Source organism: Rousettus aegyptiacus, unplaced genomic scaffold (assembly GCF_014176215.1).
Source record: "Rousettus aegyptiacus isolate mRouAeg1 unplaced genomic scaffold, mRouAeg1.p scaffold_m13_p_10, whole genome shotgun sequence".
NCBI classification, from domain to species: Eukaryota; Metazoa; Chordata; class Mammalia; order Chiroptera; family Pteropodidae; genus Rousettus; species Rousettus aegyptiacus.
This window is the reverse complement of record NW_023416285.1, coordinates 58,559,570-58,582,202: the sequence shown is the minus strand read 5'-3', so window position 1 is coordinate 58,582,202 and position 22,633 is coordinate 58,559,570. Positions and strand designations below refer to the sequence as shown.

At 32.8% G+C, this 22,633-nt stretch overlaps 1 protein-coding gene across 27 annotated transcripts in view; it reads left to right on the top strand.

Moving 5' to 3' along the window:
- The window catches only part of ADGRL3 (adhesion G protein-coupled receptor L3), a 713,052-nt gene that overhangs the window by 609,974 nt on the left and 80,445 nt on the right, over positions 1–22,633 (top strand). For all 27 annotated transcript variants that reach the window (XM_036226761.1, XM_036226753.1, XM_036226746.1 and 24 more), the window contains one exon: positions 3,437–3,613. In XM_036226761.1, the coding sequence (XP_036082654.1) occupies positions 3,437–3,613 (177 nt within the window). The remainder of the gene's footprint in view (positions 1–3,436; positions 3,614–22,633) is intronic.

Below are 22,633 nucleotides of genomic sequence, written 5' to 3'. Positions count from 1 at the left end.
AGACCATCCTTTTGGAAGTTGATTGCTTAGACCAATTGACTTTTTTTTTTTAGTATGTAAATTGGTTTCAGTTTACTCTTGTCTGAGCTTGACTAATCTAAAACAGCCCGAGTCTAGTGAACTAAGGAGGGCCAACCCCAGTAACGCATTTTCCTAGACAGCATGTAAACTCTACCATAGCTTTTCAATTTACAACAATCTTTAGTGACTAAAGCAAAGATGTACAATGTAATATCTATAAAGAAACTGGAGATAAATACAGAAAAATTATGACAAAAAGGTTCATTCCTATCAGAATGCCACTTACCTAGAATAAGTTGCCAACTTATAAATGGATAGGTAAAACATACAATAAAAACATAGAGGTAAGTACATCAGATTTAGAAACAGAAATTGGATCAGTGTCCTCAAGGGCACTATAGCATACTTGCAAGAATCCTAGAATAAGAAAAATTAAAAATCCAGAGAAGCACTTTTGTTACAGACCACTGGCTCTAGTTCTAGATATGTTGTCAAAACACTAACCACTAGCTATTTGTGCTATGTAAACTTAAATCAATTAAAGTTAAATAAAATTAAAAATTCAGTTTCATAGTCACATTAGCCATATTTCAAGGACTAAGCCACATGTGGTTAGTGGCTACAATATTGGATACCATGAGTTCAGTGTATGTTCTCGACAAAATCCGAAACATAGTGTCACTAGATAGAAAACTCCTTACATACGTATGGCTCTCACTTTTGATACCACTCACCAAGCCACCTATGATGAAACTCTAGGAATGAAGACACAGATAAAATACAGTGCTAGCTTTCTGTCCTTGTTTCTTTATTTCTAAGAATATACAGCCTTTACAGCTGGAATTGTCCCTTCCTTTGAATTAACTGTTAGGATCATTTACATTATAAATAACCAGAGGAATTTACTGAGTATAACTGGCCTAGAACACAGCAAGTATTCAGTAATTATCTCTGTCAACAACTGGCCTAGAACACAGCAGTTACTCAGTAATTATCTCTGCCAACATAGGTCAATGTAGGAGGCACAGAAATAGATCAACTCCCTACCCTCCATGTCTCTCTATATGGGTCCAGAATTGTCCTTTAGAAGCTAAGTTGCTACATTGTCTCTGAATATCACTAACTTATGCAGTTACCAGGTCCTCTGTTATAATGGCTTTACATCTGAAAGAGTTCCAGGATGCATTTTTTTAGTTCCCTACCATGAATTCTCAGATTTGGTAGAACTTAACATCTAAATTACAACAGGCTTTCTTTTGGTTCCCCAACCATTTCTGCATGTGTTTTCAGACTGACTTCTTTGCTTTCTCACATTTTCCCAATGACTGAAAATAAGATTCGTAAGTTATAAATTACTTTTTCAGGTCTTAAAGGCCTATCTATAGTCATCTCCATTATCTTTGAAACCATAGATGAGATTTCTTCCATATCGCTGTCTTACAAAGAGATGGCTCTTGCTGCAAACATAGATTTATTTCCCTCACTAAGAATTTATCTCACTATCTTCATAAAATTTCCAGAGACTACTCTAAATGTGTGTATGGATTGTATGAAATAATTTAGAATATAAATTATATACTGTTACATACCACAAAACTATGACCAGAAGTACATTCTTCTGCCCATGTTTGGCATAAATGCTGCAGTGCTCACACTGGTCAAAAAAACTCTAAGGATGAATCATTTAAGTGTTGTTCTAGTTCTGGCTGTCCTAGAGGACCAAATAAACTTAATCCAGCAGTATGACTAGATAACTCTGCTGCATATAGGACTATTGTACTTTGCAACCGTTAAAATTTCGGTATCAGCCGTTAAATTAATCACATTAGAAAAGTCATGATCTGTGATTTTGTTTTTAATTATCTTAAGCCTTACAATCACATAATTCACAATTTTGTGCTGATAGTCTATTCTCCTCTTTTCTAATCCTCCTAATGAGTTGGCAAAAGCACTATTACCAATCATACATATACCATAACTCTACAGTTGTGTTTTTGAATAACTGTTTAAAAGACAATTCTAAATTATAATTTAATCTGATATAGTGACATATTCATAAGCAGAGTTTGCTACTCTGTCTTTTCATGCTGAATTTTAAAACATCTGACCTTATAGATCATCTATAAAATGTGAGAAATGTTAAATATTCTTTATTTGATATTGTAAATAACCACACTAAAATGTCTTTTGTTAAGTAAAAAGCAACAGTTTATATACAGTCAATTTTAATTAAATTGGCATAGTTAGGACCAAAAAATGAACACCACTAGTTTATCTTCATTCCTTCCCTTTAACAGGCTAATGAACATAACTTGAAACACAAGCAAGTTCTTGCTATTCTATAATACAATGAATGGATTTCCTTGGTATTTAAACATATTAATATAATCAGTTACATAAATCTAAATATAAAACCAACCTCCTTCAGATTTTCAGATGGTAATCACCATTTTTGTAAAAAGTTGAACATTACTAACAAAGTCTAATAATATCTTTAAAAGGAGAAAACAGTGATCACACTTGCTGAACCAAAATTACTATCAAAGTTCAAAAAACTGATCATATTCATTGAACCACAAGCCAAAATTATTTAAATCAGGACTACCTAAGAGAAATGTTTTATCAACCATTCATGATTTGGATTCTGGTGTATGAGATCAATTTAAAATTTTTATGGTTCACAAAAAAAAAAAAGTCATGAGACATTTCTGTTTTATAATAAATAAGGCACTGACCAACCATTACTCATTAGTAGCTTTTTTGAGTTAAGTTATTAAGTCTGCCCATTCTGAAGTCTTCTTAATGCCAGTAAAGATCATTTTTGGAATTCTCCAAATACTCTACCAGTGTCTTCTGTCCCCAGGTGATACCTTTTTTCTTGTTGACATCCGTGTAAGAAAATCCAGCAGCCTGACCTATCTTTCACCTAAATAGACCATGGAGATTTGACCAAGTGTTGTGCTTGCCTCCCTTTTCCATACTATGGCACTGGACACACTTTTGAACAAAAATCTTCTTTCCTCTCAGTTTCACCCACTTTTAAATCACTCTTCCATTGCATACGATGATGCAGAGGTTCCCACTCACAAGCTGGATGTCCCACTCTCTTGCAATTGACTTCTTTCTTCTTTACTAAGTATATATTTTTTTACTTTGAAAATAATAGATATGAGCCTGAGACAGTGGTACTAGTATTCCTTCAATATTAATTCTTGAAAAAGTAAACTCACTTCTAATCAAGGGGAATAAACAACAACATAGACTTGATGAGTCCCCCTTAATAGATAAACACTGGTAGACATCTCTACAAAAATTAGAAGAGAGTATGAAATTATGTTGATGTAAAGAAAATGCCTACCTAATTTATGTGATCATAAAGTAATATTGCCTTATCGATTTTTTTTTTCCCCTGTAGCAGTCTGAGGAAAATTTCAACCCCAACTGTTCATTTTGGAGCTATTCCAAGCGCACAATGACAGGTTACTGGTCAACTCAAGGCTGTCGGCTCTTGACAACGAATAAGACTCATACTACATGCTCTTGTAATCACCTAACCAATTTCGCAGTACTGATGGCACATGTGGAAGTTAAGGTAAGGCCTATACCATAAAATAAAGAATGCATACAATCAGAATACTAACTGTAAAAGGTCTTAACTTATGGGCCAGTCTCACTTCAGAGTTTTTCCACTTTTATAGTAATTCTATTCAGGAATTCTCTGGTGTTCAATCCATATCCTCCTAGATGAGTCAGAGAATTCTTTTTTTTCTTTTATCAACATAGTCCATAAAATTGAAGTTTGCTTATAAATAAGACTTTGCTTACAAAATTTCCCTTAGGATCCTCTGCTTTTATGTTGTATGAAATGAATAAATATCAGCCCTCATGAACAGGGCAAGATAAGACCTCAGTACCAGTGCCCGTGTGGTGAAGTTAGGAACCAGGTATGTTGAAGACTAAGGAGCTATGTGTGGGATTAAATCCTGTCAAAATGACTGGTGGGAAAGCAGCCAATAAGCACAATGCACAGTGTGTGGTAATGCAAAGGGCTTAGCAATTCTAGTATATTAAGACATGATCTTAATGAAAAATCTAGATGATAGGTAGTTTCGAATGTCAGAGACATTGCTGACTTGACTGCATCAGTCTTTTCCCAGCATGACTCTGGCTGTCAGGGTGGGTAAACAGAATTTAGATTTCAAATATATTTAAGACATAAAAATATAATGGGGTGGTTAACTTGCTTATAGAGATTGGTAGATGGGATACTAACAAGAAATTATATACTTATGAATTCTCATCTCTCTGTCAATAAATATAGAGGCAGTATTACTGTCTGACATCTTTTAAAAAGGAAAAACTGTTGCAAGTGTATATCTACCTTTTGTCATTGATCCAAATAGTTTCATCCAAAATTTTCTTTGACACTGTTGAATTTAGAGATGGTACAGGTATCCCAGAGAGAGACCAAATGCAAGCCCAGTCACACCTTAAGAGTAAATTGCCTTAGCTGTGTAAGCACAGTACAAATTTGGGTTTTTAAAGGACTACAAACACAGTTTGTCAAAGCATTACAAATTGATCTAGTTTAGCAAGATTGGCTACACTAACAAATGTTAGATTTAAACTGGGAATGTGTTAGTATGGCTCTGGGATTCTATTTTTCAGCTTAAGGAATAAATTCAAACTCAGAAAAAAATGGATTCTATTTGAAGCAACAGCAAAATATCATTCTGCTCAGTCCATTGCATAACAACTTCTACCTAATCCATTATACAGGAATCCTGACTGTGACCATTATTGTGTGTCAACAAGAGCTAAAATAAATGGAAATCAATATTTCCCTTTGGCAGTCAATCACACAGTATGTATGTCCTGGATTTCTTATATCACATATGCTTGTGATTGCCTAAGCCAATCTCATTTTGATCTCATAACATGATTTTGACACCTGAAAAACAGAAAACAGGCAGACTGATCATACCTGAAAATCCAGAAAGTAACGCACTAACCCAAACTCCATCACACTAATGTCTAAAACAGAACACTAATTTATTCATGCACAGTGAGAAATAGAGCAGCCAGTTGGAACTGATATTTATGTTTGCTGGTTGTCACTTTCTAATTCTGCAGGAAAATCTATAAAGGAAACAAAATAATATTGGAGAATTTTGCTTGATGATCTTAGAAAGAGAGCAAGAAGAGTTAGCTCAGTAATCTTGATAGCTATTGCTATTAAACTGTGGTGCCCTGCTGCATAGGGCTCTGCCTGTGCAGACCTGAGTGTCCTTATCTGTCATCTGTGTTATCTCTACTATCCATTCAGCTATTCCTTTAGTCTTTTATTAACATTTTTGAGTACTTCAGTAGAGATATTGACATGTTGCCTGCTACACAGTAGGTTCTCAATTAATGTACTTTCCTCCTTCCCATTTTCCAGAGATAGTACTAGATTCCAGCGTTACAGTGAAGCTTCTGGCCCTCAGGGAACTCACATTTTTGAGGGGGAAGCAAGGGCAGAGAAGTGAGTATTATGTAGTCATAAATGTGATGAGTATTATAAGTAAGGTCTACACAGTAATTTAAGGACACAGGGGGATCATCTGTCTAAGACAGGACTGCTCAGAGAGGGCTCATTAAAAAGAACCCAGCTCTGAAGGATAAGTAAGATGTATTTAGTAAGGCAACATGTGGAGCATTTGTGTTGACCACATTCTTGCAATGTTTTCTTCACTTTGTCTTGGGTACATCATTCTCTCTTGATTCTTTTCTTCCTCAGCAACTGATCCTTCTTAGCTTCCAGTGTTGGTTCCTCCTCATCGCTATGACCTCTCGTTGCTAGGAGTGTAATCATAGATGTAGTCTAGGCACTATTCTTCTCTCTAGTGATTTCATATAGTCATGTGGCTCTAAACATCATCTCATGATTCTGATTTCTGTCCTCATTTTTTAACTACAAATTCGTAGATTCAACTTCTGCCTTGATATGTTCACCTAGACTTCTAGTAAGTGTCACAATTCTAGAACTAGACTTTTGGTAGTCTCCCATCTGAGTCTTAGTAAATGGCTACTTTGTTCTTCCAGATACCCCGGCCCAAAACTAAATCCTTTGTCTGTCTGTTTGTTTGTTTATATTTTATTTTATTTTTTTCCCAACTCATACTCACACCCAATCTTATGAAGCATGTTCTGCCAGAACCAACATCTGACAGCTTCTCAGCATCTTCACCTACATTCACACCACTACTACCTCTATATTTTTTGGTTATAGCCCTTTAATTGGTCTCCTTTCTTCCTTCCTTGTCCCCCTTCAATTTATTCTTAGCAGAATGGTCAGAGAGATACTCTTAAAATGTGAATCAGACCTTATCTTGCCTCTGATTCATTCTCAAAAAGCAGTTCTGTAATACTTTTAAAATGCAAATCAGGTAGTCCCTACCTTTGATTCAATCTGAAGGACTCATCTCAATAAGAGCAAAATCCCAATTCATGGCTGCATTAACAGCTCTTGACCTCCTCTCTTACTAGTCTTCCCCTTGTTCACTTGGCTTTAGCCACAGGGACTTCATTGCTTTTCCACAAACACATTAGATATGTCTAGGTTAGACCTGAAGGGCTCCATCCTACTATGCCCCAAAGGGCCATAGGGCCAACTTCCTCATTTCTTTGCTCCAGTATTACCATTTCAAAGAGGCTTTCTCTATCCACCCTATTTAAAATTTCAGATTGCCTTCTCCCCACTCCCTCCCAACCCACACCCACCAGCCCAGAGCGCGCAGGTGCCTACACACACACACACACACACACACACACACACACACACACACACACACACACACACAATACTGTGGGGAGTAAGGCAAAACAAATCCTTGGCCTCAGAGAATTTATAGGTTATCAAAGGAAAGAAGTGTTGTTGATGTAAGAAATGTTCTAACCTGAGAATTTTTGTAAGTTTGTTTGAGCCAAGCTGTCAACATATGCCAGGGAGTAAGTTCTCTATTGCTCCCTAGAATAAAAGTTTTGCAGCTTCTTTTATGTATTTGATATTAAGGAAGAGGTGGGAAAAAGCAAGGTTGGAATTGAATTACAGGATATTTAACAAGATTATGTGGTTTCTGGAGGATGGTTACAGTTTATTTCAAAGGTGTGTTGACTGGGATGCACAGAAACAATGGACAGGCTTGATTAAAACAAAGATAAACCTTTTTTACTAAAAAGTTAAATGGGGCGTAACTATGCACCATGACCTGCCATTTAGGAATTTATGATCAGATCACCCTGTGCAGTTACTTTCCCTATGACCTATTTTTTTTTTCTTCACAGTATTAAGACTGATTTTTGAATGGAATGAGGAGAAATTTTAAAGCTAGTTTCATTTAGGCTGATAGAAGAAGGTAAAAGATGCTACCACCTCTAGATGGCAACACAGCTAGTTAACTCTTCTGAGTTTTCTCTACTTCTATTATCTAAGAAACATTTGATTGTCTTCTCTTTTAGACGGAAAAGTAATCATTACAGATACTTAAATAATACAGTTTTATACTAAGATAGTATATATGGTATTAAAACCCTTTCCATTATTGGAAATCATCTACAGATTTGTCTGTTGTTCAGAAGAAGGTTAAATGCACTAAGTTAGAATCTCTATCTTCTCTTACCAGTAATTCTTTTTGTGAACACAATTTGTAAGAGGAGTAATTTAGTTTATAGGAGCATAAGTTTCAAACTAATTGACTAACATTTCTACTATGGTTTTGTAGAATACTGTAATGAATACTTTAGAAAAGGATCTGACCATTTATGTCACCTGTATCTCTTTCTTCTCCTCAAATTATAATTCTTTAGGAGTTAATAGGAAAAAAAAGTCTTCCTACCCTCCTGTCAGTTCAATTTGATATCATTTTTTATTATCTTTAACAGACTTCCCTTTCCTTAGTTTGATACTTATACCTCTCTCTCCTCTCTCTCTTTCTCTCTCTCTCTCTAGCTTAATATATCTTATTGCCTCATCCCAGCTTCACTCTTGTTCAAGTGTAGATACTGATTTTGCTATTTAAAATCATTGTATTTTTTTCTTAATTTAGTATTTATTCAAAACAGTGACAATATGGCAACTTTCAATTTCATACCATAGATCCAATGTGTCATATTTTATAGCTGGTCTTTTATAGGCTAGAAGAAACCATGAGGTAACTTTATACTGCAAAGTTTTGCAGTTGCACAAGAAAGGAAGTACTTAATTTTCAAAAAAAAAAAAAATTATTATTGAAAGTCTCAAATTAAATGTTACTTAGAGCTTAAGTAATAATTTTGTTAATGAATAATAAAGCAGTTAGTGCATGGTGCTAAAGACTGTACACTTCCATTACCAATTTTTTATGCTAATATTATGTTTTTCCATCTATATTGTGATGGAATTGAGGTGAAGGTAGAAGTTTAAAATCCTAGCTAGTATATATTGCTTTTAACTGTATTTATTTAGGAAAAAAATAGATGACCCTCCAAATATGGAATATTCCATAAAAATAAAATGTTTTATAAAATGGTCAAAATATAAGATTTTGTTATATTGTTATCTTGAATATTAACTTTATATCAAAAAATTGATAACCTTTTAGAATCAAGAAATATTCTTGAATTTTTCTCATTGAATGGTTTTATAATGATGTATTTTCTTCATAGGTTTATTAAAATTTGAAATTATGTGGTTGCTAGTATGATATTTTATTGTCTATATCCTCCAAGTAGACCCAAAGCTCAGCGTTAGGAGCAGAGAGAAGTGAGAGAGCCAATCTTCCAGATCATCTAGGGAAAGACTCTTCCAGGAAGATGGAACAAAAACAAGACACTGAACCAGCGATGATCCAGATGTGTTTGAGAAATTGCAAAGAGAACAGTATAGTTTTGTTTCAGTTTCAGGGAGAATCGAACTCCAGTGTCGCCCCTGTGGGATGGGGAGGGTAACGATACAGAAGTGCAGTTAGCATTTTCCCTTGGTTCTTCCCCACTGAGGCAGCAAAGAATCACAGGTCAGCGAGATTTAGAAAAAGTATTTATTAAAGATATTATTTAGATGGAGACAGGACACACTGAGGAAGGCAGCAGCCATGTGGAATTTGGGAGGTGAAAGGATAAAAGAAATAAAAGATAGGGTACACCCCAAGGGAGGAGTGGATTTTCAGTAAAGAGAGCTATAACACCACAGAAGTGGGAAGGTCTGTATTATATTGGGGTCATGTTGGGTGTTTACAAAGGCGTTCCTAGGTGATTAGCATGTAAGGTTATTTTGATCGATACTTGGCTGTTAAATAACTCCCTGCCTAGTTCCCATGTGCTTACCCAAAATTCAGACTGTTATAATTAGCTTCATGAACTTCCAGGCAAAAAACATGGTATTAAAATAATGCTATAATGAGGCTGAGGTCGTGGACAGGTTAGGGTAGTACTTTCTGTACATTGATCTGTGGCCATATTAAACCAGCTCTAGGTTATGGCACTCCTGTTCTTTGTCTCCTGGGATGCAAGAGGGACTCTTTGGGGTGTTCTTTGGGTGATGTCTGGGATGGGCCTCCATTCCTTTGTTCCTTTGTTGCTCATGTCTGACTAGTTACCTAACAGAGTGGAAATAGTAAGACAGAATGTATGTTGTCAGATAAAGTCAGAGTATCTAGAACAGAAGGCTTTGTAGGTCATCAGAAGTACTTTGGGTGTGGGTTTTACTTCATTGCGATAGAAACTCCACAGAAGAATTTTGAGCAGAGAAACAGTATGATCATATACATATGTAATATATTTAATGTTTTCCGTCTACCAATTTGACATATATTTATTAAGAAGGAAATCTACTGATTCGATATGCATTTATTAAGAAGGAAACTTTAGCCATGCCTAGACTCTAAATTATGTGTGTGTGTGTGTGTGTGTGTGTGTGTATACACGCACACTTCTTATAAGTATAGATTAGTTTTTACACTGAGAAAAATGTATTTTGCAAGATAGCTTATCTTATATATTTTAGTCCATCTGAATTTTAAGTTCTTTCAGACATATTCCGGAGTCTTATAGGCCTAGAACTTAGTCTGTTACATTTAAAATCTTTTGGGGTTGTTTAAATTTTTGCCTAGACTACTAAGAATTAATATGTTTGTACATATATATTGTGCTGTATCATTTTACTTTAGGAAACTAAATTGCTGACTTTATACCATTTAATTCCTAAATCCTTCTGCAAATGTTTTAAAAACAAAAATATTCCCTCTTTACCGTTAATACATACAAGAAATTGAACATTAATTAAGTGCTATTATGTACTATATAATCTATACAAAATTTTTTTCTAATTATCCCAATAATGCCTTGATTTTTCCATGTAGGACTCAACTAAGAATCACACACTTCTTTTGTTGCCGCATCTCTTTTGTCTTCTTTAATGTACAGGTTTCCCTGCCTGTTTTTCTTTCACAAAAAATGCCATTTTGTAGAATCCAGCTCATTTGTCCTGTGGTTGTTCCATGGTTGCAATCTCTCTGATTGCTTTCCCATAATTAGATTCAGGTTAAACATATTGGCACACCATGTAAAAGAAGCTGTATCCTTCCTGTTGTATCAAGAGGCCCCTTATTGGAGTTACTGAGTTTCATAGCTTGGTTAAAGTTACATTTTACTTGAATTTTTTATAATTAAGAGGAACCTGTGGAAATAAATTTGAAAGCTTTGTTTTATTAATTTCTGTTTCTTTCATTGTAATGTTCTTAATCCATTCTTTATTTGTTCCTAAATAATTGAGTATCATCTTTGTGATAGGCAAAGCTTACAGTCTAACTTGTAATATAGTTAAGTAATCAACAAAATCAGTAGGTTGTGAGAAATGTCTTATTATTACACTAGAGGATGCTGTGAAAACACTTAGAAACTAGCCTTAACTTGACCTTGAGGGTCAGGGAGAGTGCTCTAGATGAAGTTACATAAATGCTTAAGCAAAATGAGAGTGACAGGGTTGAAGTAGCATGTAATAAGGCTGAATTTTATGGTTTCACCATATTTTTTTCAGCTACTTTGATATCTTTAGTATTAATATTCTTCTGCTGGATGTTTTTATTCTGGGTTGTAGCAGAATTTTTAAGCGCTGAAAGACCTACAGTCTTCTCATACACAGCTTGGGCCCTTATCCCTACAATGTGTAGTTTCTTTATTATCTTCATTTAATAAGATTGGCTAAAAATAGCCAGTTGTAATTATAGTGAGAAATATTTTATAATAAATAAGTAAACAAGTTTATGGAGGCTCTAAAAAGTGGAGATTGGGTGAGGACTTCAACCTCATGTCCAATAATGTCTACTTACATTATCTCATTTAATTCACAGCATCACAATAGATATTGTCATTATGGCTTATTTACCCAATTTATATTCTGAAGGGAAGTTAGAATAAGAATTAAAACTTAGGAGATTTATGATCGTGATTTTATTTCTTTAAATAATTGCCTCTTGTCCTTAGGCAAATCATCCGAATAGCCTATTCTCATTATTAATTGGTTAGATATCACTATTAATTTTTTTCTAACATTATCAGGATTACTTTAGGGATTTTGAATAACAAAATCATTGAGAATTATAAACTTTTTGAAATTATGATTTTAAAAAAATTCATTAATTTCTTTCTTAAAGCCCTTGAGCTCTTCTTGATCAGGTGTGTATGTTGGTGGTGGGGAAGGATTTAACTATCAAATCCCAAATATTTAATCTGGTTTTTAGTAATAAATAATGGTTTATCTACCCCTATGCAGATAAACATTTCCTGAAAGAGAGAAGTTTAGGCTAATGTTTTGCCTCATTTTTAAAATTGAGACTTTTTTTCTGCAATAAAAGTATGAAATAATGGATCTGCACCAAGATACTATTTTAACTACAGATAACTTTCCACATCTTCAAAATGGACATTGTGAATTTAAGTACAATCATAAATCAATACTAAGTATGAATAACCTTTTTTATTAATTGGGTTTCTTCTTCATTAGAGATATGATTTTTGGCATTAACTAACAACTGAAATAACATTTTTATTATTTTAACTATAATGACTCGCCCAATTTACTCATACTTAAGAAAGTATAGTCAACCAGCTAAGCAAGTATTAAAAACTCTTCCATTCTAATGTTCTAAAAACATCCTCAATTGCTTATACTGTTTTTAGTAAGAACTAGTTTACTAACTGTACTCTATTTGTTCTAGCTCATAAAATTTTACTTTTTTTTTTTTTTAACATTGATACTATTCAGTGATTGTTTCTATTTTTTGCTTGGCCTGTTTCATTCCACTGAATCTAGTAAATAAAGTGATAAAGCTAGAGAACTACTGGACTCTAGAGGAATTAGGCTAGATTTTCCAGAAGTTATTTATAACTTTCTAAGATAGGCAATAAGGTCAACTTGTTATAAATAAGATTTTAAAAGCATTTGAACAAAAGTATGGCTGAACTAAACTACTTTTTCTCTGTTGTTTTAAACAACTCAAGAGACAGCCAATTTACTTTGTGTATCCTTTCAGTATAAGCATTACTATTTAAAGATCTTCTATGGTTGATTGCTTGCTGATTTAAAAATCCAATTCATGAAACTTTTAGGATGTTAATTTTGTAAACATTAATGTTAATTCTACTTGTGGTCTCTTGGCCTGTGAGATAATTGCCCCCAGGATTATTATCTGGAAGACCTCAACTCTGTTTAAAATATAATAAATTTATTCAAGAGAATGGAAAAAAAGAAAGCCTAATAACTACTTCCTTTTTATTTTTTCTGAAATTGCTTTAGCTAAGAAAACTAAATGAAAATGGAATGATGTAGTAAAAATGGGATGTGTGTATGTGTATACGTATATGTATATGTATGTATGTATATTTATGTTTACATTCTGTTTTTACAGTACCTGAACATAATAGTCATCGAATGAAAATTCTTAGACTAAATCTACCAAATTCTAATTTGGTATTTTTGGTTTTGTGTTCTTTCTTTCTCTTTCTTTCTTTCTTTCTTTCTTTCTTTCTTTCTTTCCTTCCTTCCTTCCTTCCTTCTTTCTTTCATTTTAATTTTAAGAGTTTATTCGAGCAAAACTGATGACATATGCTGAGGCACAAGACCTCAAATGCTCTTGGTATAGCTTCCATTTGTATGATTTTTTATAATCTAGTTATGTGAAATTACTTTCTCTTTTAAGCCTAATTCAATTTGTCTCTATATTAAACTTTTCTTTCTCATTTTGGTGAATTTATTTTTTTTCTTACATGCCAGGGGAAATGACTCTAAGAGAAGAATGATATATAAATAGCAGTAAACATATCTGGATAATGCAAGTTTGACATTTCTATGATTCTCTCCTGTCATGCTTCAGCTGCTCTATCCCATTTTATATTATTTAATGCCTTTAAGAAATAGTGTGTGTGTGTGTGTGTGTGTGTGTGTGTGTGTGTTTTAATGGAAACAATCTTAGGAGAAGTTACCATTTTTTCTAAGAATCATGAACTTTGCTGAATGATTTCCAGCAAACTTTGTTTTAACAAAACCATTAGGTTTAATCATTGCATTCACGGAATAGTCAAGAAATTTTCACCCATGAAAACCTGGCTCTGTCCAGTTCCAAGCCGCTTAGTATATATAATTGGGTCAAAAATGTAATAGAGGAAAGGATCTGTGGTCTATCCACTGTTACTGAAGTTGTTAAGGACATGGAGTATTTGGCCACCATTTTGGGCAATCAACTTTTTGGATAGCCAACTGGAGAACAACACTACCAGATCATAAGTACTTAGTATGTAATAAGTAATTATGCACATGTGTGTCATTACTACTTAGAAGTAACAATTCATAGTATTAAGTCTTATAAGATTCAGTTCCCATTTATCAAAAAATGGCCATCCACTGTTTATCTGTAGGCTTATTTTGGTAGACCAGCTATTTGTTAATTAGTCCTTTTGCATCTGTGAATTCATCAAACAGGCTGCCAGTGTCCAAAATGTTTATCATTTTTAAACACTTTCAAGCACATTAATGTCAACATAAGGTAAAATACTATCATGGATAATGGCTTTAAAGCACAGAGGTAATTTTGCCTTATGAAATCTAGATTGGATTCCAAATAAATTACAGTTTTAATAAAGACATGAGAGAGTCTCATTTAACTTGACTGCCTTGTCCTGGTGATATTTTTTGGAAACAGTCTTAATCCCAAAAATAAGTCATGTTTTTCTCTATATAAGTTTTTATCCTAACCTACACAGAACTTTAAGCAACTTAAGTAGAGTTAGTTCATCTTTTTCCAGGTTCCTTATAGCATCTCTTCCGAGTTCATCAAACAATTTTTGAGAAATAGCTTGTAAATTTATTTTACTGTAACCTTTTTTCTTTATTCTCATCTGTCATATATTTCAAGATTAAAGACAAAATTTATTTTCTTGTCTCATACTTTGACAATATGATTTTGCAGAAAGCCAATATTTTAACATCTTTTCTATGGCCAGCCTCAGTGATATCCATCTTGTAGGCACATGTCTTAGAAGATTGTTTCCTTCCATTTCTAGAAAGTTAAAAAACTCATTAAGTACTTCTTCACATTTTGAGAAAACTATAAAGTGACCAAAAATTTTATTATGAAACTTTATTATCACGGGAAATAAAATCACATCTGTTTTTAACAGCCTAGTCTACAAGGTGTATGAGACATTTAATAGGTAAGAACTGTTTATTTTCTTTTGTAAGAAGTTTATAGGCTGAATGGAATTTTCCAAAATTTACATTATCTGTTGATTATGTAGATAAATGAGCGAAGTGTTCTTTATATCTGAACAAGGTGGAAATAATTTATTTTTGTTTTATGTCTTCAGAAGTTTCATCAAAATGTTTGTAGAAATCAAGAAGAGGATTTGAAACTCCATTTCCCAAATCAAAATACTTAAGAGCTAGGGGAACCGTTATTTTGTTGCTATGATTTAACACATCACTTGACATGCTGGGGGATGGGGGCAAAGCATGATAAGTAAAATCCGACAGAATCAGTTCTACTGTAAGAAGCCAAAACATTGCCTATCAAAATTTCCTCTTTTGTTTACCCACAGGACGTATTATTTTCAAACTTAAATCAAGAAAAGTAACTTTACTTAGGTGTATAGATAAATAAAGGGAACAAAACAAAAATGTGTATTTATTCTTGTGGTATACTCAAGCCTATTCCACCACTGTTAACTTCATCCGAGTATTTAGTGTCTTTTTGGAAGATTAAAAAAAAAAAAAAAAACTTGATTTTACAAAAATTTGCCTATCTCATCCTAGACTTGTGAGATTAAGTTTCTGTATGTACATTTACACCATGCCATGTCTCAAATTCATTCCTGCTTGTTGCACAACATGCTCTATTTATCTCTCTAATCTAGTTTTATATGTCTTTCCATGTATCTCTACAGTAAGACAGTTGTTTGTTTAGCCTTCTTTCAGTATTATCAAGTTATTATATTATAATAGTTCTCATTTTCATTCATTAACTATTAGAAAAAATGGTTGCAAAATTTACAATATTAAAAATTAAAGTAGCACAGTCTTGATACAAAACATAACAGCTAACCCAAAGTCAAAGAGGATCACAACTCACAGAAATCGTATACTAAGTCATATCACTCAGAATGGTGGGATAATAGACAATCCAGTACTGGGAACTGCAAATCATGGTTGCCAGCATCAACAGTCAGGAAGAAAAACACCAGCAGTCACTAAGGAAGGCGGATAATTGATGCTGCGTCCATTTGACAATAAAGTGGTGTTGCTTCCAGCCACTGTTTTCTAGGCTGTCATATGGTTTTTGTACTTTCCTTCTAAATTTCTGCACCTATCTCTGATCTCTGAGACTTTTTTCATGTCTTAGAAAGTGCTTTTCCAAGATGCAAAAATTTAGTACTAAAACTAAGACATTCCTGAGCAAACTTGGTCATCCTACCAAAAATCCTTTCTCTACTGCCTACTAGTTGAATTATTTTGAGTAAATTACTTATTCTCTGTGCTTCTATTTCTTCATCTGTAAAATAGAGATAATAATAGTATCATATCATAGTGTTTTGTAGGATTAAGTGAGTATCCTAATAAAATAAAATAAATTAGCACTCCTAATAGAATCTTAAAAGTTATGCGTTACTATCATCATCATCATTATCATTATCTGTACTTAACTCAGAAACACTAGGATGGAATTTTCTATCTGCATAGCTTATTTCTTGTCCTTACCCCATCAATACTTTAAAAGTAAGACCTCGGATATTCCTAAAATCTTTTTCTTATTCACTGCTTAACCAGTTTATGTCCTTTAAAAATTTCTTACTGATCACTAATCATTTTTTGGTTTATCAACTTTAATCTACTTTTTTAAAACCTATATCTGTATGTAATTTTCAGCTACTGTAAGATACTAAATTCCCCATATTTTACTATTATCTTTTCTGTTTCCTTCATTATGGCTGTTGCAGATCTGGTTGACCAAGTATAGTAAAATTTTAATTTTTTAAAAATTCAAAGCAAGAAAATCTCAGTAACTTAGAGTGTGCTCTGCTATACTTCTGTTATCAAAGATATTTGCTGAATAAGTTTTATTGAATCCAGAGGATAGTTGGATATGAATATTTTTGTGTGTTCTTACTTTGCCAGTGTTTCTCTCTTAACGATTAAAGCCTGAAAATGTTTATATTACTTTTTTTAAATCAACTTGATACAAATTTGAAAATTATTGCTGAATTATTTTGGTTAATTTACTATAGAAATTATAAGAAATGCAGTTAATTGTTCTTCTTACTGTTACTCATCTTTGACCTTCAGCCTGTTCTGAAATCCTAATTTTCTCAGGCCATTGAGCCCTTTATTTTCCCATGTAATTGCAGAGTGACCTTTGTGTCTGATGACATGGTTTCCAAGAGTTAGAGCAATGCTAGTAACTTATTTCACAGAGTTCATACCACATTTATCAGAAAATAGGCCTTTCGTAACCCTCTTGGCTTTAGTGAAATTCATCATTCAGACCAATGCCTTAATGCTTATATAACACATTAATAGCAAAACGAGTGCTCATAGGTTTGAAAAAAGAAAAAAACCATTTTTAGCTATATAACAAGTATTTCAGAACAAAATATGTTTGATACAATTTAAAAATATTGTTGTGCTTTAACAAATACAACTCAACATTAAAATAATACATTATTATGTAGAAAGTAAAACAGAGTCTTGGTAATTATTGGCCCAGAGTTAATTATAGGGTGATTGTTCAGGGAGAGTCTGGAAAATGCAACTTTCTAAAAATATTTAAAAAAAAAAAAATCTAAAGGGGTTCAAAATTAACTTATATAATTAATGTCCCATCCAGAAACAGTTATTCAGTTAAAATAAAAAATAATTCAAAATCTCATTCTCCATATTATTTGCTGACTTGCTTTTTAGACAATAAAGTTAGCAATATCAAGATTTTCACAAAATGTCTTGGTGTATTAAGATTGAGTTATTTTTAAATAATGAGGCAAAAATCATATTTCACTATTTCATGGATTTGGACTTAGTTTTATTAAATTTATTTATTGGTACACTTGAGAGTTTTACATTAACAGAGTGACTTTCACAAAGTATCACTCTTTTAGCCATCCTTTTTACCCCAGTGTAGCACTCACCCTTTTGTGTGGTATTTGAGTTACTAAATAATCCCATAATAGAAAAGAGCAGATTCCTTGAGATAAAAATAAAATGGAAAATCAAGACATTTCTGCAGTTTTTACAAAATATCTGTCATTTTATGTATGAATAGAAACGTCATATAAAGCCTGAAAAACAAGGGTTATTTTAATAAAGATTTATTTCTAGAGAAGATAAATCATTGAATTTCCTGAAAGTATTTCCTAATGAATCATTTTCTCTCATACCTTCTCTTAATTTTTTTGAAGTTTTTGATTTTTCAGTTTATTTATTTATTTACTTACTTACTTACTTTGTAATTTCTAAGCATTCTTTCCAACAACTTATACTAGTCTATGGTATAAACTCTGGGAAAAAATAAATTATACGTCTTTTTTTGCTACTTAATTTATCTTTTTGTTATAATTTAAGGAAGAATATATAGATGAAATTGAATCCTCTATGTGTTGTTATTTAAAAGTCATAAACACAATTGTATAGTAGTGAAGGTGAAATTCAGATTCTGTAGTTAAAATCTGTCTCCTTTAGATGGTTATGGCATTTTGTGGCCTTAATTTTTCAGTAGTCCAAATAATATTAATAATATAAACTAAGCTGGCATATTATAAAGTAAAATTAGGTAACTCATTAATTGGTTAGAATAATGTTTTGTGTCCTTAGTGAAAACAACATTAACATTTATTCTTGTTATAGTTATTATTTTTTTATTCATCCTGTATCATACATATAGACTTTTGAATATTTAAATGAAGATTTTTTCAAACATGAAAAAATCCAGAATGTTTTCAGATTAAAAAGGAAAAAAAAACATTGTTTTTTACCTTCACATTAATTAATAATTAATAAGTAATTATCCTAATTACTTACCACAGTAACCTGAAGACTCAGTTATTTTATGTGTATAAAGTTTTTGATAGTCAAAAGCATAAGTAGTTTTTTCAAAGTAACAATCGTAAAATTGGAGTGACAAGGTTAAATTCATGTTGGTAGGTATGAAGACTTACTCTAAAGTTCTCTTACTTCCATGCATAGTTTTACCTCCATTATCATAATTGTTTGACAGCTTGATATTTTAATATATCTTAAGATAATATGGTATAAACAGCTTCTCATTCCCCACCTCTAATTGTCTTCAACTTATACTCAAGATTTTAGAACAAGTAATTGAAGAACCAGAGTGTCAAAGGCTCTGTAATGGGCAGCATTATACAATTTTTAGTGTATAGCCTAAATCCATTGTAGATGAGGTGGATAATTAAAGAGTAATTCATTTATTCAATTAACACTTTGTAGGAACTGGGGATGAAATGGTGATCAGAAGCAATAAAACAATTTGTTCTCTTGAAGCATATATCTCTGGAGGGCACAGACAATTAACGAATAACAATAAAATACTTTAGGTAAGTGATAAGGAGAAAAAATAATGCAGGAAAGGCGATAGAGTCAGAATGGGGAAAAGATGTTTGTAAGTTTAGGTGGGGTGACTCAGGAAAACCCTCTGTGAGAAGGTAACATTTGAACGAAGGACCAAAGGAGGTTAGTGAGTAAACCATGCATATATCTTTTGGAAGAGCATTCTAGGCCAAGGGCACATCAAGTGGAAGAACTCTGAAGCTGGAATGTGCTTGACATATTCAAAGAACAGAGCAGACCATATGGGGTAGAATGAACTGAATAAAGGGGAAAATAGGAAATGATGCACAGGGGCACAGATCTTACAGTACTTTGTGATCTTTGTGAAGAATTTGGTTTTTATTTTCATTGAGATGGATGGGAGACATTGGATGCTTTCATCAATGAGTCATTATTTGACTTATATTTTTTTTAAAAATCCCTGTTCTGATAAATATAGAAGGGGGATATGAGTGTTGAAGTAGGGAGTTCAATTAGGAGGCTATTCAAAAAAAAAATCAGGTGGCTCTAATCAATTTTGTGAAGTTAAGGTGATGAGAAGCTGTCAAATTCAGAAAGCAGGGCCTACAAGGTTTCTTGATGGATTACTTGTAGTGTGTTAAAGAAAGGAATCAATATGACTTCTAAATCTTTAGCCAGAACACCTCAAATAATGAAGCTGCTATTTGCTGGAATGGGGAAAATAGAGGGAAAAGCAGTTTAGGGAGGGCGAAGAGTGTAGAAACAGGATAATATCAGAGGCTCAGTTTTGAACATATAATATTTGATTACTTTTTAAATATTCAGTAGGGATTAAATAGATGCTAAAGCTATACTGAGAGTTCAGCTCTAAGACAATTTAGTCTAAACGGAATGGGATTACTATAATCATTCAAAAACAAATATTTATTAAGCATGTTTAATATGTCAAGCTCAGTATGAGGTGCTGATATATATTAATATGATACAAGATTTAAAAGATCTCAAGCACGCAGTGATATACAGTTCATGTAGCAGGTGATTGAATTAGATAGTGCTCACAAACATGGAACTTTGGAAACAGGAATACTTGGTTCATGATCACATCGTTACAGCCATGTCCAGGAGCTTAATTCAGTTGCCCATTCTCTTGAAGGGAGTTTGGTTTTTATCATAGCTTGGTCTCCTGGAAATTCCAGTATGGCAGACTTGTTAAAAGAAAACCATACTCAGCTCTTATTGGCATTTAGTGCCCATTGTTCTTCTCTTTTCATGTTACTGATAAAGTTCTAGCAGTAGGTTGTATTCAGAGTGCTGCTGTCACAGGGTGGTGTACACAAGATGTTGATATTGTTTTCTGAGCTAGATGGTCATACCAGAAAGGTGATTAATCACTAGACTTCTGTTTTCTTTGAGTGTTATGTACTTTTTGTACTGATGTTTTGATATCTGGTATTCTTCATTTAATCACTCTGCATGGGGTTTTTGAAGGACCTACGAAGGCACTGAGTAAAGTAAATACATCTCTAATAATGCAACTACTCAGAAAAAGGCAAGAGTTTGAAGGTTCCTTTTTATTCCCTCTTTTTCTTTTCCTTTTTTTTTTTTTTTTTTTTTTTGGTTTCCTTTTAGTGTTTTTGGTCTTTAGGATACATTTGAGAATGTATTATACCTGTCATTTTCCTCATTATGAAAGACTGCTGTGCAGAAGGTTGGCGCTTCATACTCAATCACAGCATCTTTCCTTTGAGTCAAAGAGAGCAAATAGCCCTCTGGTCAGGGAACCAGGTAGCACTAACCACTCTTTGCTCTCAAAGAGTAAAAGTAATTTAAGCTATCGGAGACCCAACACTACTTTAGTAATATCCCCTGGAGAACAAAGCAGTAAAAGCAAAATTACATGTGGTTTTCTTTCATGATTTGAGCTCCTTCTGAGAAATATATCTAGAATTATGCAGGAATATTTTAAAACTGATTCATTGACAGTATTCTAGCAGAGTTCTTTATCAAATAACAACTGTGAAGTCATATCTGGCAATATGAGAAGTGCTATGATTCAGGTTATAGCACGGTACCTCAGTTATAAGAAGAAATTTCACATTTGGAATAATCTTTGTATGAAGTTTGTATAAAACATAAAACTGTGAAGTTTGAGTAAAAACAAATAAAAATGAAAAACCTGAACATTTATCTATTTTTAAAGCATGTTAACCATGTGGAAGACAATTAAATATAGTAATATAGTAATTTATAGGATATAGTAATTTACATCCTAAAACAAAAATCAATGAGTATGATCTACACAATAAAAAAGGGTGTCACATCCCTTTGTTTACTATTAAAAAATTCCTATAAATATTTTATATGCATAGTGCTTATGCATATATCCATAAAAATCAATGTCACTGATTTATGTTTTTTAAAATTTTACGCAGTTAGAATTACATGGTACAGAGCCTTTTGCGACTTGCGTTTGTAAAAATGTTATGTTTTTGAGAAGTATCTGTGTTTGTGACTATAAAATTATAATACTGATTTTCTACTGTTTAGAATATCATTCCATAAATTAGCCATTATTTATTTATCCATTCCCTTACTAACGCAAGTTAGATCTTTAGGGTTTTTCAAGAAACTTAGAAAGAAAAAAGAAATTGACAATTATACGTAATTTCTCAGCTTGCTCCAACATCTTGGCATACTGATGTGTTGGCCCACCATGAATTTTAAAGCTTCACAGAAGTAGTTTTAGATAGAGGCAAACTACCGTAGAGTAAAAATAGAATTTTGAATCTTCAAACAAGGACAGAGATGAGATAGTGGACAGACCAATGAATATGGCAGGTATGGAGCTCACAGAACTATTTTAACAGAGCCAAAAAAAAAAAAAAATCAACTTCATAAGGTTTTCATGAGCTTTTGCATTTTCTTAGCTCTACTATCTGGTCTATGCTGTTATTAGATATAGTAATTCTGGGTGCTTATTTTCCATCTGTGTAAAACCCTTCAAGGATCAAGCTTCCTGATCTACTTAAGCCATTTAATATAAATATAAATCCAGTGACTATTCTCATTCTTTTAGATCTTCCACTAAATAAATGGTACACATATGTGGCTATTCTTCAAAACAAACTGGGGATCTTTATAAAAATACATACTTTTTGAACTCAACCTTGGAAATTCTGATAAAGTGTTTATAGGACACAGAAATTACATTTTTTTATAAAACTCCCCCAGTGATTTAAAAAGCATTTCAGTAGAGATACCACTTCCCTAAGTGTATAGCTTAATTTTTAAATAGAGTATTCCCTAGTGGTAGTTGTCAAAGAATTAGCCTAAAAAAGTAATACTGGTTAAAAAAAAAAATAAGTTGATTTGTTTTAGATTTGTATTAGTAAAAGATGTATGTAGCTAAGAAAGTTTCAAGCACTACTGACATCCTTGAATATCAAACTGATTTATACCTCAGAGAAAAGATAAAATATTTGACCTATGGACTAGAAAAAACAAATAATTAAGTTATCTTGTTCATTT